The sequence below is a fragment of the Prunus persica genome, chromosome G4, assembly GCF_000346465.2.
Source record: "Prunus persica cultivar Lovell chromosome G4, Prunus_persica_NCBIv2, whole genome shotgun sequence".
Lineage (NCBI taxonomy): Eukaryota > Viridiplantae > Streptophyta > Magnoliopsida > Rosales > Rosaceae > Prunus > Prunus persica.
Genome location: NC_034012.1, coordinates 13,971,119 through 13,986,318, shown reverse-complemented (window position 1 = coordinate 13,986,318; position 15,200 = coordinate 13,971,119). Strand labels below are relative to the sequence as shown.

The window sequence follows — 15,200 nt, the reverse complement described above, 5'->3', positions numbered from 1 at the left end:
ATGAAATTAGAAATGCAAGAAATATATATTAAAAAAATGACATTAAATTAAATAAAATGGCAATTATATTTTTTTTTACCTCGTTGCCAAAATTTTTGACCTCTTCGAACGTTTGTCCACGACCCTCTGGCTTCGATGGAAGAGACCATTTGTATTTTTGCACAAATGAAATTTTGTAGTAGGAAATTTGGTGTGGAAAGTGATAAATATTGGAAGGATATGAATTTGTATAAAGATTTGGTGTGGAAAGTGAATAATGTTGGTAGGTATTTATAGAAAAAAATTCCAGAATTTTTTTATATTTTTTTAGCCAAAAATTGGACAGCCGTTGGATTGGGCAAGATTTTTTGATCGGAGGCTCCAAGAGAAGCCACGTGGCTTGTAGCCATTGGGCCATATGGGCTGATGGGTCAGCGCTGACGTTAGCAGCCTTCGGGCAACAGCCCAGTTCAGTTTTGCATGTGGGCTTGCCCGGGCTAGGTTTGTTGCGCTGGAGTCTGAAATCAGGCTTAGGGGGGCTGTTGCCAGGGCAAGGCCCTAGCGCTAGAATTGCTCTTACAGGCCCGTGACTCTCCAGTCCAACTTTCTTCTTTTCTCTTTTTTCGTTTTCTTTCTCCTCTCTCTTCTTACTGTACTCTTATTTTTATTGTGATTGTTTCTAAATTTTAATTCATAGATTTAAAAATTAGAGGTTTTTGTTTATAAATAAAAATAACAATTATTAGAGGTTTTTTTAAAACTGATATGTAATCTAGAGATCAATGGGGTGCTACTATCTATTAAGTTCTTTGTTTTTAATAGAAGTTGTGTTATTGTTAAGTTATTAGTATCTATAATTTATTGGTTGATATGCTTGTTATGTACCTTTTGGAAAATGTCATAAAAATAAAGTATACTTGTCAAAATTTCAATAAAAAAAATTTCGGTTGGAAAAATTGGCCTAAAAATTAGCCATAGTCATTTTTAAATCATGAGTCCGTGTCTGATGTGACACATTATCTAATTAATTTACTTACATATATAGAACTCATGATCCATCTTGCCCGCTGACATAAGCTTTAGCATCTTGAATATATAAACAGTGGCTCTAGTTCCCTTTTAATTTCAAAACCACCAAACAGGTAAAGAAAAAGAGAGGCATAGGGGACAGCTTCATTGGTGCACTTAGCAACTCTAAATCCATCCATAACTCTACCAAAATAATAATAATAATAATAATCCAAATCAAAACTTAAACATAAATAATGAAACAACAGTCTCATAATGCAAGGGTTTGTTGGAAAGGTGATAGTTTTGTAATTTATTTATATTATTTGGGGAAAAATTGAGCAATGCCCACTATAGGTCATGTTCCAATTTGCCCTTTGAACTTCCAATTTGGTTCTAACACTCCTAGAAGTTTCAATTTGTGTCGATCCCCTCCTACCATTAGTTATGTCTGTTAATCCATCAAATTGAGGGTTATTTTTGTACCTTTCAGTTCAAACTTGTTTTAACCCACCTTCACCATGTAGTAGGGGTAGGCACGATTCAGTTTGGGTCAGTTTTTGCCTCAAATTCAAACCGAATTCGATACTATTTATCTTGTTCAATTTGGTTTGGTTTTAACACAAAAATTATAAAACTGTCCCGTTCGAGTTGAAATAGTTCAGTTTTGAACAGGATTATTATTATTATTATTTCAAATTATTATTTTTATACAAATTTCAACTGAATTTTTTTTTAGCTTGAAAATTAACAAATTATCCAATTTCATACAAAAAGAAATATTGAGGCTAGAAAATAAAGATGTTTTGAAATTGAACTTGGGTAAATATTAGTTATGAGATTAAAAATATAGCATTGGATATAAATAAATATTAAAATTATATATTTTTTAATTTGGCCAGTTTGGTTTGGCCCGGTTCGGTTCGTTGGGGTATAGAATTGAAACCGAAACTGGTTAGAACCGGTTCTGTTTGATTTTTTGAATTGGGTTTGACTTTTTGGTCAAACGATTTTCTTTTAGTTTTTTCCAGTCATGTTTGGTTCAATTGATCGATTCTTCGATTCTGATGCCCGCCGCTACCATGTATGACTCAAGCCTCCCACCTGATTTCACGGTTTGAGGTTGAGAAAATTGGAATCAATGTTTGGTTAAGAGACTACAAAACTAAGGTAATTTGTGCATTCATTTATAATGGGCATCATTAGGAAAATCAACATTTGTATCCATATATTTTGTTGAGATGACTAGTCATATAGGCCAAATCAGCATTTCCATCCATATACTTTGTCGAGATGACTAGTCATATAGGCCAATATTTCCAGCACAAGATTTTTAACCAAGGCACGTGATTTTGCTTATTATAATCCAATTAGTGGATGCCAAGTGTCCTTTTGACCTACCAAAATGGCTGGGGCTGGTCTAGACTCATCAACTCTCTTATTATATTTTTCAAATGGCTTTTTAGAGAGAGAGAGAGAGAGAGAGAGAGAGAGAGAGAGAGAGAGAGAGAGATGGTGCATAAATTAGGTTTTGGTTTTTGGGAGAAGAGTGCATGGGTTCTTGAATTCCTTTTGGGCTTTCATTGAAATTTCATTTCTCAAACTTTTGTTTAGTGATACAAAGTTTTCATTTCTTATCACTTTCATTTTCACAATTTTGGAAAACTTAGTTTTCTCTTTTGTTTGTTTGAGAGTGTTTATGGCATAGAAATGGGATATCAAGATTTCATTTTGAAAGCTACTTCTTTTTGAGAAAATCTGACTATGGATTTGCACATCAAAGTTTTAATCTATCATCTCTTTCATTTGCACCATTTTGGAAAACTTGATTTTCTCTTTGGTTTGTTTGAGAGTGTTCATGGCTTTTGAAATGAGGTTTTCAAATCATTTTTGAAATCTGTTTATGTGTTTGAAATCTACTTCATTCATTGAGAATTTTTTAGAGTAAAACTTTTACTTTGCATTCTCTATTTGATGAGGTTTGAGTTTTCATTATGAGATTTTGAAATTTAGACTTTGAAATATGATGTGTTTTTAAAATATGCATATGAGTTCAGTTATGACTAGTTATCTTCTTGAGTCTACATCTGGGTTATTATGACTAGTCAACTTCTTTAGTCTAGATCATATTCTTGGTTGATTTCTTTAAGAGTATGGTTTCTTGAAGGAATTGATCCTTTCATCTCAAAATTTATATTTCATTCATTGGTGACAATCCGGAGTTGAGTTGCGGTGCCACGGGGTGAAGAAGCTGATAGACTAGCTGCCATTTCCACAAAGGACAAGCTACTACCTCAACTAAGTTTGGAGAAGAAGGTTGCACATGGAGGTAGTGCTCATTTTCTAAATAGACTTAGGATTGTTTGAGCTTGTGCTTACTTTTCTGTAAGAATCTTCTTGACTTGCCTGGTTGGAGTGATGACGCCCAGTTTTTCCCAATTTGGGTTTCTGGGTGAATATTTATGGTGTGCTGTTCTTGATTTTATGACTAGCCATACTATATATATTATCTCTGAAATGTTGATGAATGTTGACACATCTTTCACTCTAGTTGTTGCTAGTACAAGGGATGCCAAGATTGATGAATTCTTCTGAGTGCCAAGGTTGTTATGTAGTTACCTTTTAGGCTTGCAGGTTCTTATATTTGATTTGTGATGAATCTGTGCTGAACTTGTTTGTTTATAGGTCTATGACTAGTAATTGACCAATCATATTGTTACTAGGAACAATTAATCATTGTTGTCTTAGATCTGTCCATTGGGGTTTTGATTTACCCCCTTCACTTAAGTACCAATTTCATATACCCTTGCACAAATGCAATCTTACGAGCAGCTTCAATGAGGTATTCTCGACTTTGAAATTTTTTGTTTGTGAAGGAGAGCATTTTGTCTCACTTTTATCAGTGGGTAACAAAAAAAAAAAAAAGTGAGCTACCAAAACAAGAAAAATTCTGTGATACCAAAGCACGCAATAGAATATTGGCATTTGAGTTGAGACCATAAAAAAGAGAAAAGAAAGATCATCACAACAAATATACAACGAATGTGAAAAGCCATCATAGTTTGATACACCAAAAGATGACGGTCGATTTAACGATGATTTTCAAAGCATCACGACGACGGTGGATTACCGTCGTGTATTTCATTTTTTAAGTAGTGGGGCGATTCACTGTCAATATCACAAACTATCCAATTTATATAAAACATAAACTATACATGGGCTACAATTATGAATAATGTTTATGATTCACTGCCTATCACATATTAGTTAAGAAGGAATGTATATATATATATATATATATATATATATAACTGAAGTATATAAATCATTGCAACTGCATTGGCTGTACAATAACGGTATTTAGAGTTGAATTAATAAATGTATTAATTATTTAAACATGATTAGCGATAAATATCTATAACTAGAGAGTATCTTCAAGCTATTGACTTCTCCAAAGCATTTTCAATATTAAGCTTGAAATACTTGATTCGAAATATTATAAATATTAGTGATTTAGAATATTTCAAATTGAGTGTTGCGAGTTGATTCAAGTTTGGAATCTATTTTTGCCAATTTTTTTAATGTATATATAATTGAATCAAACCAAACTAATCAATCAAAATGCCCAGCTTAATTACAAAAATTTACAAAATCACTATAAGTAAGGGGGGAAATCCATACACTGACAAGTAATGGAAAATTGTGATCATCAATTATACATCTCCTAAATGCAACTTTAAAAATTATATAACTATCTCTCTCAATGTATCTTAGTGTATGAACTTAAATGCCAACTGTTTTTCCCAGCAACCAAAGAATGAGTGATAGCTCCAGCATAAAGATAGTGTGGAGTGTAGTCCTGTCGAATGTAAATCCGTATATTGTAATACCAGCTCTATTATTCTCAAGATACGTCACTGCAAGTTGCAACAACCAATATTTAATAATAATATCATCAAATTAAGTGATACAAATACCAATGTGCAAAATACAATATGTTGTTGTAATTATATAGTAAGACTGTTATTACTTTTATCACTTGGGCTAGTTATAAGAGCTAATAGTGACTCTATTGTTGATTACGTTATATCGAGGATGATGTTAAAGTCAGTCACTCACGAATGTCCATTAATGTATTTTGGTGCAAATCAATTGTCAAGAATTGCAACACATCATCAATAGTCATGATTAGGAATTTTTCACTTGTGAGCGACTGACTATAGAACTACTAGTAAAAAATGTATCATGAATGGTAAGAGTTGGTGATGATATATATATGTGCTAACTAAAATTAGGTTGAGTTACCTAGAGCTTGTCTTTTTTGATAGGAGATAGTACTATATGAATATGATAGGTCCAACTTAGCATTTTCCAATTCATCTTGATCATCACTTGCCAGATCGCTGTCTGAATCTCCGCTACTACTGGCAACCGGAAACACTCTCCCATTGGCGGCGATCGGATTAGTCGTTGGAGAATCTCCTTCGTTTGCATCAAACGAGTCTAGAGTTGCGCAAACATGCCACTTGGTAGCGAGACATGTGACTGCTTGGGCCTTGTGTGTGATTTTAGTTGCACTACGCAGTAAGATGAGGACCCCTGTGACTAAAGTTATGGAGCATAACTGTACCAAAAGATGAAACATCATTATTGAGATTATAAATCTTACTGAATATGATGAGGTTTTTTTTTGCCAAAAAAACTGTTGATGTCTAAATATAGCTCAACTATATATTGCACCCCCCACACACACACACCACCACCACCACCAAACCCACCCAACCCCCCCCCCCCCCACACACACACACACACACACACACAAAAATCACACCCATAATCGAATTTTAGTGGGATTTCTTTCCTTAAATATAATAACAACAAAAAAGTGTTTTGGGTTAAAGTTCAATCCAACAACTTTGAACAAGTAATGTAACCGGGGCGGAACCAACCCAAGGGTTGTCGTAGGCTGTAGCCTAAGGAAGGTTTTCGGGAAAAACATAATTAAACATATAGAGCTTAATATTTTAAACGAAAAGTAAATAAAAATACAATTGCATATCTTACCACAACAATAGGCATAGTCAAAGGTCTTTCACATTTGTATTTGGTGTCAAAGTTTATCCCAAACATAAATTTTAATCCTTTTCCATTAACGTATCTCCAAAAGTGAAGCATTTTTCTAAATAAAATTCACCCCTTCGTGAATAATATGGCTCTAATTCCTTTTTTTTTTTCTTGTGTTTAGAAATAGCATGATTTATATGATTTAATTTTTATTTTTATTTCTAGAAAAATTATAGAAGCTGTTAGTTAAAAAATAAATTATAATTAGATTTTAAGCTAATAACTTTAGCTAGCCACCCATTAAAAAATTTATGATTCCAGCCTTAAATGTAACCCGTGACAGAATGCAAAAGAAGGCATACCGCAAGTTCACCAGATCTGTAGACATCAAGATTAGCAGTGGCACCGGACCTGGTTGTGATGAGCAGCAAAGCAAATTGGCTCCCCGTGACCAGAATCAGCGACCACAATATGAACCCACGGTATCTGTGGCTTATGATGGTGAGGTGCCTCCTGATCCTAAGGTGCTCAGACAACACTGACCCCACATCAGATTCCACTTGGAACACGGTGGCAAAGTCTTGTAGCCGCAGGATCTGGAGGTAGCAGATGAGACGGAACAGGACGCAAACGAGGAAAAACACGGTCGTACGATAGAGCCAGGAGCACAGCTCCAGTGAGCATGCTATTGCAGCACTCATGTAAACATTACCTAGAAAAGGGATCTGTGTGGCTTCGGATGCGTACCACCATATCTTATATGCACTCTCCGCAGCAAAGCATGGCATGACAAAGATGCAGAGAAGCTTCAATGATCTCTACACAGGAAAAAAAATTAAAACCAAAACCAAAATATTTATTATTTAGAGGGATGGAGGAATTGGATTAAACTCACATTGAGCTGTTCTGTGTATTCCCTCCTCACCGTCTCGCTCTCATTATAAAGCTTATCAAAAAACAAGAACCTCCGGAGCCCAAACTTCCGGACGAACCACGAGAGGCACAAAAAGGACACCGTCGCGACGCTGCTCAAGGACAATTGCACCACACAATCGTAAGGCCTCTTGTGCTTTCCATCGCAAATGGCACAGGCGAACACAAAATGGGATATGGCTGGAACAACGATCCCAAACAAAATGAAAATGCTCCATGAAATACATGCTTTCCATGCATTAGATTGGTCCACGCACATCCACCATATGTAGGATCTAAAGCTCTTTAGCTCGTCTTGTTTGTGAGAAACGCAGCGTCCTAACTTGTTTCGGTTTAACAGGGCCTCCCTGCCATCGTTTCTCATGGCGGGTTTTGGTTGATTTTGGGTTTGGGGTTGAATTTGTGTTCTTGTTTGAGAAGAACATGTTTGGTTTGGGAGTTTCGTGTTATAAATAGAAAGTGTTTGTAGAGAAATGTGGAAACTTGCAACAGCTTGTGTTTTGTGACTTATAGTGTATTGACAACATGAAGTATATATTGCAAAAATATTTATGGTCAGGAATTTGGAAATTTTGAATCTGACTCAAAAAGTGTTGAGTAATCCAATAGACACCAAAACAAATCTTAAAATTTTGGATCACAACATCCAATGTCATTACCTTATGACTGTCCAAGAGATTAATGATTCTTGTATGCATAGGGTTGAGCGATCACGTTTATAAGTTCAACCTCACCATATTGAGTGACGGAACGACGTAGAGTTTATGATATCTCTATACCCTTTCTTTCAATAAAGAAACACGTAAGTTTCAAAGAGTTGTTTGTTCTCATATACTAGTTGTACATATGAACCATATATATGAGATATTTTTACATTCACGTATACAATTAATATATATATATATATTATTTTATTTTATTTTTGCGAAAAAGTTGAAAATTGATTGATAACCATATTCAATTACAGAGAAATGAAAGCATCCAAGCCCTCTAAATATGGAATGTCAAGAAAAAAGGACTAAAAAAAGAAAAGAACAATCCTAAATATAATGTAGGATTATTTAGTTATGAAATCCCCACTGTCTTCCCCAACAACCAGAGAACTAGAGAGAGCTCAAGCATAAAGATGGTGTGGAGTGTAGTCCTATCCAATGTAAATCCGAATATGGTAATACCGGCTCTATTATTCTCGAAATATTTAACTGCAACAAGAAATATTAGATATTCATCACCTCAACCTCTTCACCAAAAACATCTCCAATAATAAATAAAGCCTTTAATGAAATATAAAATATCATTTAGTATTTTCTTTTTACTCCTCTTCCTTATGTTGAAAATTAATCATAAAAAGAGCTATTGTTTTAGTGAAAAATAAAATAAAATAAAAGAGATGGTGTTGAACGTTGGCTTACCAAGAGCATGTCTCTTTTGGAAAGAGATGGTACTATAAGCATATGATGGGATCAACTTGGTGTTGTCCAATTCATCTTCTTCAACATCGACCTCTTCATTGTCTGATTCTCCATGCTCTTCGCTGCCCACCGCCACAGGCAACGATCGCCCACTGCCATTCTGAGCCGTTGCTGCATCAAAAGAGTCCAACGTTGCGCAAACATGCCACTTGGCAGCAAGACATGTCACTGCTTGCGCCTTGTGAGTGATTTTGGTTGCACTGCGTAGTAGGATGAACAGCCCAGTCACCAAAGTTATGGAGCATAGCTGTAACAAAAACAGATGATCAGTGTCGTGATCAATTAAATGTGATCAAAAATAGTTTTAATTGACTTACCACAAGTTCACCAGCTCTGTAAACATCAAGATTGACCATGGTACTGGACTTGGTTGTGATGAGCAGCAAAGCAAATTGGCTGACTGTGACCAAAATGAGGGACCATAATATGAAGGCACGGCACCTGTGGCTTATGATGGTGAGCTGCCTCCTGATCCTAAGGTGCTCAGACAACACTGACCCAACATCAGAGTCAACTTCAAACATTGTGGCGAAGTCTTGTAGCCGTAGAATTTGGAGGTAGCAGATCAGACGGAATAGAACGCACACGAGGAAGATCACGGTTGTACGATAGAGCCACGAGCACAACTCCATTATACATGCTACTGCAGCACTCGCGTAAACGTTACCCACGAAAGGGATTTGCCTGGCTTCGGATGCGTACCACCATATCTTATATGCACTATCGGCAACAAAGCATGGTATAACAAAGATGCTTAGAAGCTTCAATGATCTCTACAAGAAAATTACCATGTCTAGATGTATATGAGTCACACAAATGAAATTGAAAATCTATTTTATAATCACTAAAGCTTAAACCAAGTTACTCTACTTTTTCTGGAAATTGAAAATCTATATGTACACGACTTAATTGGCGAACATATAATTCAAAAACATCATAACCATGACTTCCTAATGATCAAAACCTAATTATTAATGTAGAGAGTCTGCTATTTTGTATCTAAGTTCGAATTTCATTTCTCATAAGTTAAATTAATCAGGAATAATTTAGACGATCAACTGTATGAATTATAATGTCAGAAGAAGATGGAGCTAGAGAAAACTCACATCAAGCTGAGCTGTGTATCCCCTCCTCACCGTCTCGCTCTCATCATAAAGCTTATCAAGAAACAAGAACCTCCGCAGCCCAAACTTCTTCACAAACCTTGACAAGCAAACAAACGACAAGCTCGCAACGCTGCTCAGCGACAACTGCACGACACTGTCGTAGGGCCTCTTGTGCTTGCTGTCACAAGTGCCGCAGCCGAACACGAAATGGGACATGGCTGGCACAAAAATCCCAAACAAAAAGAACACGAACCAAGAGAGGCATGCACTCCGTGCATTCGATTGGTCCACGCACATCCATCGCAGATATGACCTAAAGCTCTTCAGCTCATCTTGTGTGTGCGAAACGCAGCGTTTGAACTTGTTCTTGGATCGGTTTAACAAGGCCTCGTCGACCACGATGTCGTCTGCCATGCTCTGGGTTTGATTTGTTTTTGGGTTTTGGATTTATTTCTGGGGGAGTTTGAGGAAGGAGGAGGGGACAGGACATGAAAGGAGGGTTTGACAGAACACTTATTTCATGCATGTTGTTTTGTTAGTTGGTTTTGTGTTAAATTTAAGCTGTAAGTTATAAAAATAGAAACTAGAAGAAGTGTTGCAGAGGAATGTAGAAACTGACCATATGGACTTCTTCTTGCGTGTGCCTGATTTATATGTACTAGAAAGATCGATACTTTTGTTCCTTTCAGCACCTAAAATATAAAAAATAAAACTTTGTTCCTTTCCTTCCTTTTCTTTGATTTTAATAATAAAAACATTTTAATTGGAAGGGAAAAAATAATGTGATTGGTTTGGTCAAATAAGAAGGTGTGTGAGGTGGGTACGTGTGAGACAAACATTTGGTTTCATTTACATGGATTCGTGACTTGGCTTTCAACTTCTTCGCAGTTTATGTACATGTCCATTTGAGCTTGACCAAAACCTACTGCTCTACATAAAATACCCAAAAATACTCACCAACTCATCCACCGAATTTACCAGTTAATAGGGGTGGAGTTAGAATTGTAAAGTTGGGAAGTCGAAGTAGAAAATACAAGTATATAAAACACTTAAGTATTCAATGATTACATGTTTAGAGCTAAATATTTCTAATTGAGTCTTGGCTAATTTATTTTAGAGGAAATTTTAACTTAGATTATAAGTTGTTTAGTACAAATTCTATATGTTATATATAATATAATAGAGGAAAGATAAAAATTTGGGAGGGTCAATGCCACTCCAGGCGCAGAAGTGGCTCTGCCACTGCCAATCAATGTTTCAACCAATAAGAAAACGGATTCATGCATATTGCATCATAGAAAAAGAGTTGAGACAACCAAGAAAAACTTGACCTTTGACGGAGAAAATAAGTTTAAAACTTCGATCACTCCAATTGTAAGACAATCACTACCTCTAGTAACAAGCTTTCCATAGCCATCACTCCAATTGTGTACACCAATATTACAAATATATATCTGCAGTAGATTGGAAAGTTGATCAAGTAAACCATGACCCTCTCCTAGACATAAGGTGAAGGGTTAACCCATCTCTTTGCTTGATATACCCTTTGAAAAGTAGTTTTGCCAACTCAAGGACGAACCCAGAATTTCAAAATGGCGTGAGCTAAATTTACCCTACGTACAAACTGTTGGGACCGAAGACCTAATTTGGAAAAGGTAAGGAAATCGCAATTGGAAATAGAAGGAAGAAAACAACTTTTTTCATTTCATGCCTTTCTTATAAACAACGAGAAGGGTATATACAAACTCTCAGATGCCAAATGGCCAGAGGCCAGCTAGATGACAACTAATTCCCTACAATTAAGGAAACGTACTGCTAGCCTTTATTTTTAAAGAAAAATTAGGTTTTAGACATAATTAACTTTATTAATTAGTTTGTAAGATATTGGATATTTTGGTTTTAGTTTTAATACCTAGGAAAAAATTACTATTTTGGATTAGCCCAAAGAAAGGCCCAGATTCGTTGGCCCATTTGTAAACCTATACAGTAAATGACGCTTTTGCCCCTGAATGTTTAAACAAGGCGCGACTTCTCTGTTTCGTTTTCGTTCTCGTTCGTTTGGCAGCAGCTTCGTGTTCTTCTCTGTTTCGTCTTCGAGCTCAGTTGTTTGGCAGCAGATTTCGTTCGTTTGGCAGGCAAATTTCGTTCGACGACGAGCAGCAACGACGAGCAGCAACGACGACGATCAGCAACGACGAGCAGAAACCACCACCAACAACGACAACCACTGACGACTATCGAAGCGATTTTCACTCTCTTGGGAAAAAAACAGTAAGAAAATGACCCTCTAACACAGATTTGTCTTCGATTTTAGGGATTACACATTTTTGCTGTTGTTCTTTATGCAATGCAGTTTTTGGAAAAATGGATGAATCGTTGGATTCAAAACTACTCTTCGTTTAGGTTTTGCTTCGTTTATAGGGATTAACCATTCAAAATCATTGGATTCAAAATTTCTGGTTGTTTGTACTAAATTTTGAACCAGAAACTGCAATGCAGTTTCTGGTTCCATAATTCAATTTCAGAGTGCTTTTTGCTAGGGTTTATGGGAATATTATAACTGCTCATGAAGTCAAACGTGTTTTGATATTCAGTACTGTCTTTGCATTTTGATTTCTGGTTGTTTGTAGCAAATTTTGAACCAGAAACTGCAATGCAGTTTCTGGTTCCATAATTCAATTTCAGAGTGCTTTTTGCTAGGGTTTATGGGAATGTTATAACTGCTCATGAAGTCAAACGTGTTTTGATATTCTGTTTTTGTTTGTTGTTTTGTTTGCATTTTCAAGGCTAATGGAGGTGTGTGTCATTGCCAAGTGCACATATAAGTCGGAAACCATCATGTTTTCAGTTTCATCAGAGTCATCCATGGTTGATATTTTGAAGACATTGTGTCTGAGGTTTAGGGGTTTGCAGTTGGGTTGTTTCACATTACGGTATTCGGTGCCCAGTTATCCGAGTTGTTTTCTAGAAACGGATAGCGATTTGGACTTGATGAGGACATTTTTGTTGATATCAAATGAGAAGACTGTTGATATTTTAGTGAAGGATTTATGCGGGAGCAGTGAATATAGTGGTGATTTTTGTGTAAATAAGGAGTTGATAGCATGTGAAAAGGGCGAGTCGTCGTGTTCTAGTACTGTCGAAGACAGAAACGAGTTTTTGGGCAGGTCGAAGAGAGCAAGTGCTAAGCCTTTGTTGTCGAATGAGTGGGAGACATACATACATCATGTGGGGCAGAAGTTTGACGGTGGTGCAGAGGAGTTCCGGTTGAAATTGTGCAAGTACGCTCTTGAAGTAGGATTTAATTTGAATATGCCGGCAATGACAAGAAGCGGGTGGTTGCTGTTTGTTCGAATAAGAAATTGGAGGGTTGCAGCTGGCGTGTTTATGCTTCTCGTTGTGAAGCTACTGGAAGTTTTGTAATTCGGACGTTAAATAATGTTCATACATGTGCGGGTCGGATACGGGAATCAAAGAGTAAGATGATGAGGTCTCGTGTGGTGTCCTCCCTCATTGTGGACAGAATTCGTGCAAAACCAGAGCTGAAGCCAGTTGAGATTATACACGAGTTCAAAGATTATTATGGTATAGACATTTCATACTACCACGCATGGTTTGGCAAAGAGTTAGCTAAATTGGACGTTCACGGTGATGAGTCGAAGTCCTTCAACGAGTTAGTGTGGTATGTGGACGCGGTAAAGGAAACTAACACTGGTTCTCTCTGCACTCTTGATTGTGAAGCTGGAATTAATCGCTTTCGACGGTTTTTTGTGTCTTTTGGCGGTTGCATTGCTGGATTTCAATATTGCATACCCTTGTTGTTCATTGATGCTACGTTTTTGAAGAGCAAGTACAAGGGGCAGCTTCTGTGTGCTTCGGGAAAGAATGGAAATCAAGGTATGGTTACTGTAATGTATTGCAGATTTTCATTTGTTGCAATTTTTAGCAGAAACTGCATTGCAGTTTCCCTTTTTTGAGCAGATTTGTTTTCATAAACTGCACTGCAGTTTCCCTTTTTTGCTTATACTTGTGCTTTTGGTTTTGTTTTGCAGGGTTTTATCCTCTAGCTTTTGGAGTTGTTGATTCTGAGACAGAGGAGAATTGGACTTGGTTTCTTCAACATTTGGCTTCTATATTGCTACCGATGGGGAGAGTGGTGACCTTTTTCTCGGACCGCAATCAAGGTTTGTTAAATGCAATGGGGTTTGTGTTTCCCGGATGGCCTCATTCTTACTGTTATTATCACCTCAAACAGAATTTGATATCAAAGTACCCGAAGTCAGGTTATGGGAAACTGCTCCAAGACCGTGTTATCAATTTATTTAGTAGATGCGCATATGCTGTTACGGAGGAAGAGTTTAAGGTAGCAATGGAGGAGTTGGTGATTGTTGGGAGTTCGAAAGTGAAGACATTTATATCTGATTTGTCTAGAGATCACTATGCCAACGCATTTTTCAAAGGAATGCGTTACGGGGAGATGGCAAACAGTTTAGCGGAGTCCTTTAATAATTGGGTTGGTGTGTTTCGAGATTTGCCGGTGCTACCTTTGATAGAAGGGATTCGACAGAAATTGATGGTATTGAATTCTCAACGAAGAATTGAAGCGGAGAAGTGGACAACAGTTTTGTGTCCGGAGATGGAGACTAGACTCTGTGAAAATGCGGAGGCCGGTAGGACTTGGGCAGTTCGTCGTTCTAATAGCACTGTTTTTGAAGTATTTGCTGATTATTCTGTTATGGTTGATCTCGAGCAAAGGACTTGTTCTTGCCGTCTTTGGCAAATTGACGGTTTTCCTTGCACACATGCGGTGGCTGCAATCCTAGCAAAGAGAGATTCAGTTTATGATTACGTGGAGTGTTACTACAAAACCGACTTCTTTCGAAAAGCCTATGAGAGTCCTATTTTTCCTATTCCAGATATTGGGAAAGGATTGGGCAGCAATGGTTCTGCCGCTGGAGTTGTGCTTCCGCCAATTACAAAGAGGCCAGCCGGAAGACCACCAACAAAGAGGATCAAAGTTTTTGGTGAATTTAAAAGGCCATTGAAATGCAGTCGGTGCAGTGTTGCTGGGCACAATAGGAAGACTTGCAAGGCTATTATATGAACACTCCTTCTCATTTGACAATTTTTTATTTTAGATATGGTTTAGCGAATATATAGTCAGTTTCTGCGTTGCACTTTTTGCAAAAACTGTATTGCAGTTTTAGTTGCTTGTAATTGGCTACACAGCGTCTAATTGGATATTGTGATTCTTTTTTGAAGTTAATGAAAATTATACAATTGTTTAATGAGTGGATATTCGTTTTCGACTGCCATTCAATGCTTGTTTTCAGATTTTGAGCAGATTTTGTTGCAGAAACTGCAATGCAGTTTCTGTTTATTTCAGATTTTGTTGCAGAAACTGCATTGCAGTTTCTGTTTATTTCAGATTTCTGTTTATTTCAGATTTTGAGCAGATTTTGTTGCAGATTATGAGCAGAAACTACATTTCAATGCTGACCTACTTAAATGTGTTTTGAACAAAGTTTTAGTACTTTGATTATGGCTTTGGCTTTTGGGTTCTTTTCACATTTTTGGATATTGTGATTCTTTTTTGAAGTTAATGAAAATTATACAGTTTGTTTGTTTCCTTTTCGTT

At 36.7% G+C, this 15,200-nt stretch overlaps 3 protein-coding genes across 3 annotated transcripts; 1 reads left to right on the top strand and 2 right to left on the bottom strand.

Annotated features, from left to right (window-relative positions):
• LOC18781317 lies at window positions 4,771-7,348 on the bottom strand. The gene is made up of 4 exons (XM_007211623.1): window positions 6,947-7,348; window positions 6,414-6,869; window positions 5,293-5,611; window positions 4,771-4,904 (listed from the first exon to the last, which is right to left on the bottom strand). The coding sequence occupies exons 1-4, from the start codon at window positions 7,346-7,348 to the stop codon at window positions 4,771-4,773; spliced, it is 1,311 nt and encodes a 436-aa protein (XP_007211685.1).
• LOC18778754 lies at window positions 7,965-10,246 on the bottom strand. Its single transcript, XM_007214526.2, has 4 exons — window positions 9,563-10,246; window positions 8,774-9,229; window positions 8,397-8,703; window positions 7,965-8,186 (listed from the first exon to the last, which is right to left on the bottom strand). The coding sequence occupies exons 1-4, from the start codon at window positions 9,974-9,976 to the stop codon at window positions 8,050-8,052; spliced, it is 1,314 nt and encodes a 437-aa protein (XP_007214588.1). The 5' UTR covers window positions 9,977-10,246; the 3' UTR covers window positions 7,965-8,049.
• Window positions 12,874-14,839, top strand: LOC109948859. Its single transcript, XM_020562607.1, has 2 exons — window positions 12,874-13,459; window positions 13,615-14,839. Exons 1-2 carry the CDS (start codon window positions 13,045-13,047, stop codon window positions 14,664-14,666), a joined length of 1,467 nt encoding a protein of 488 aa, XP_020418196.1. The 5' UTR covers window positions 12,874-13,044; the 3' UTR covers window positions 14,667-14,839.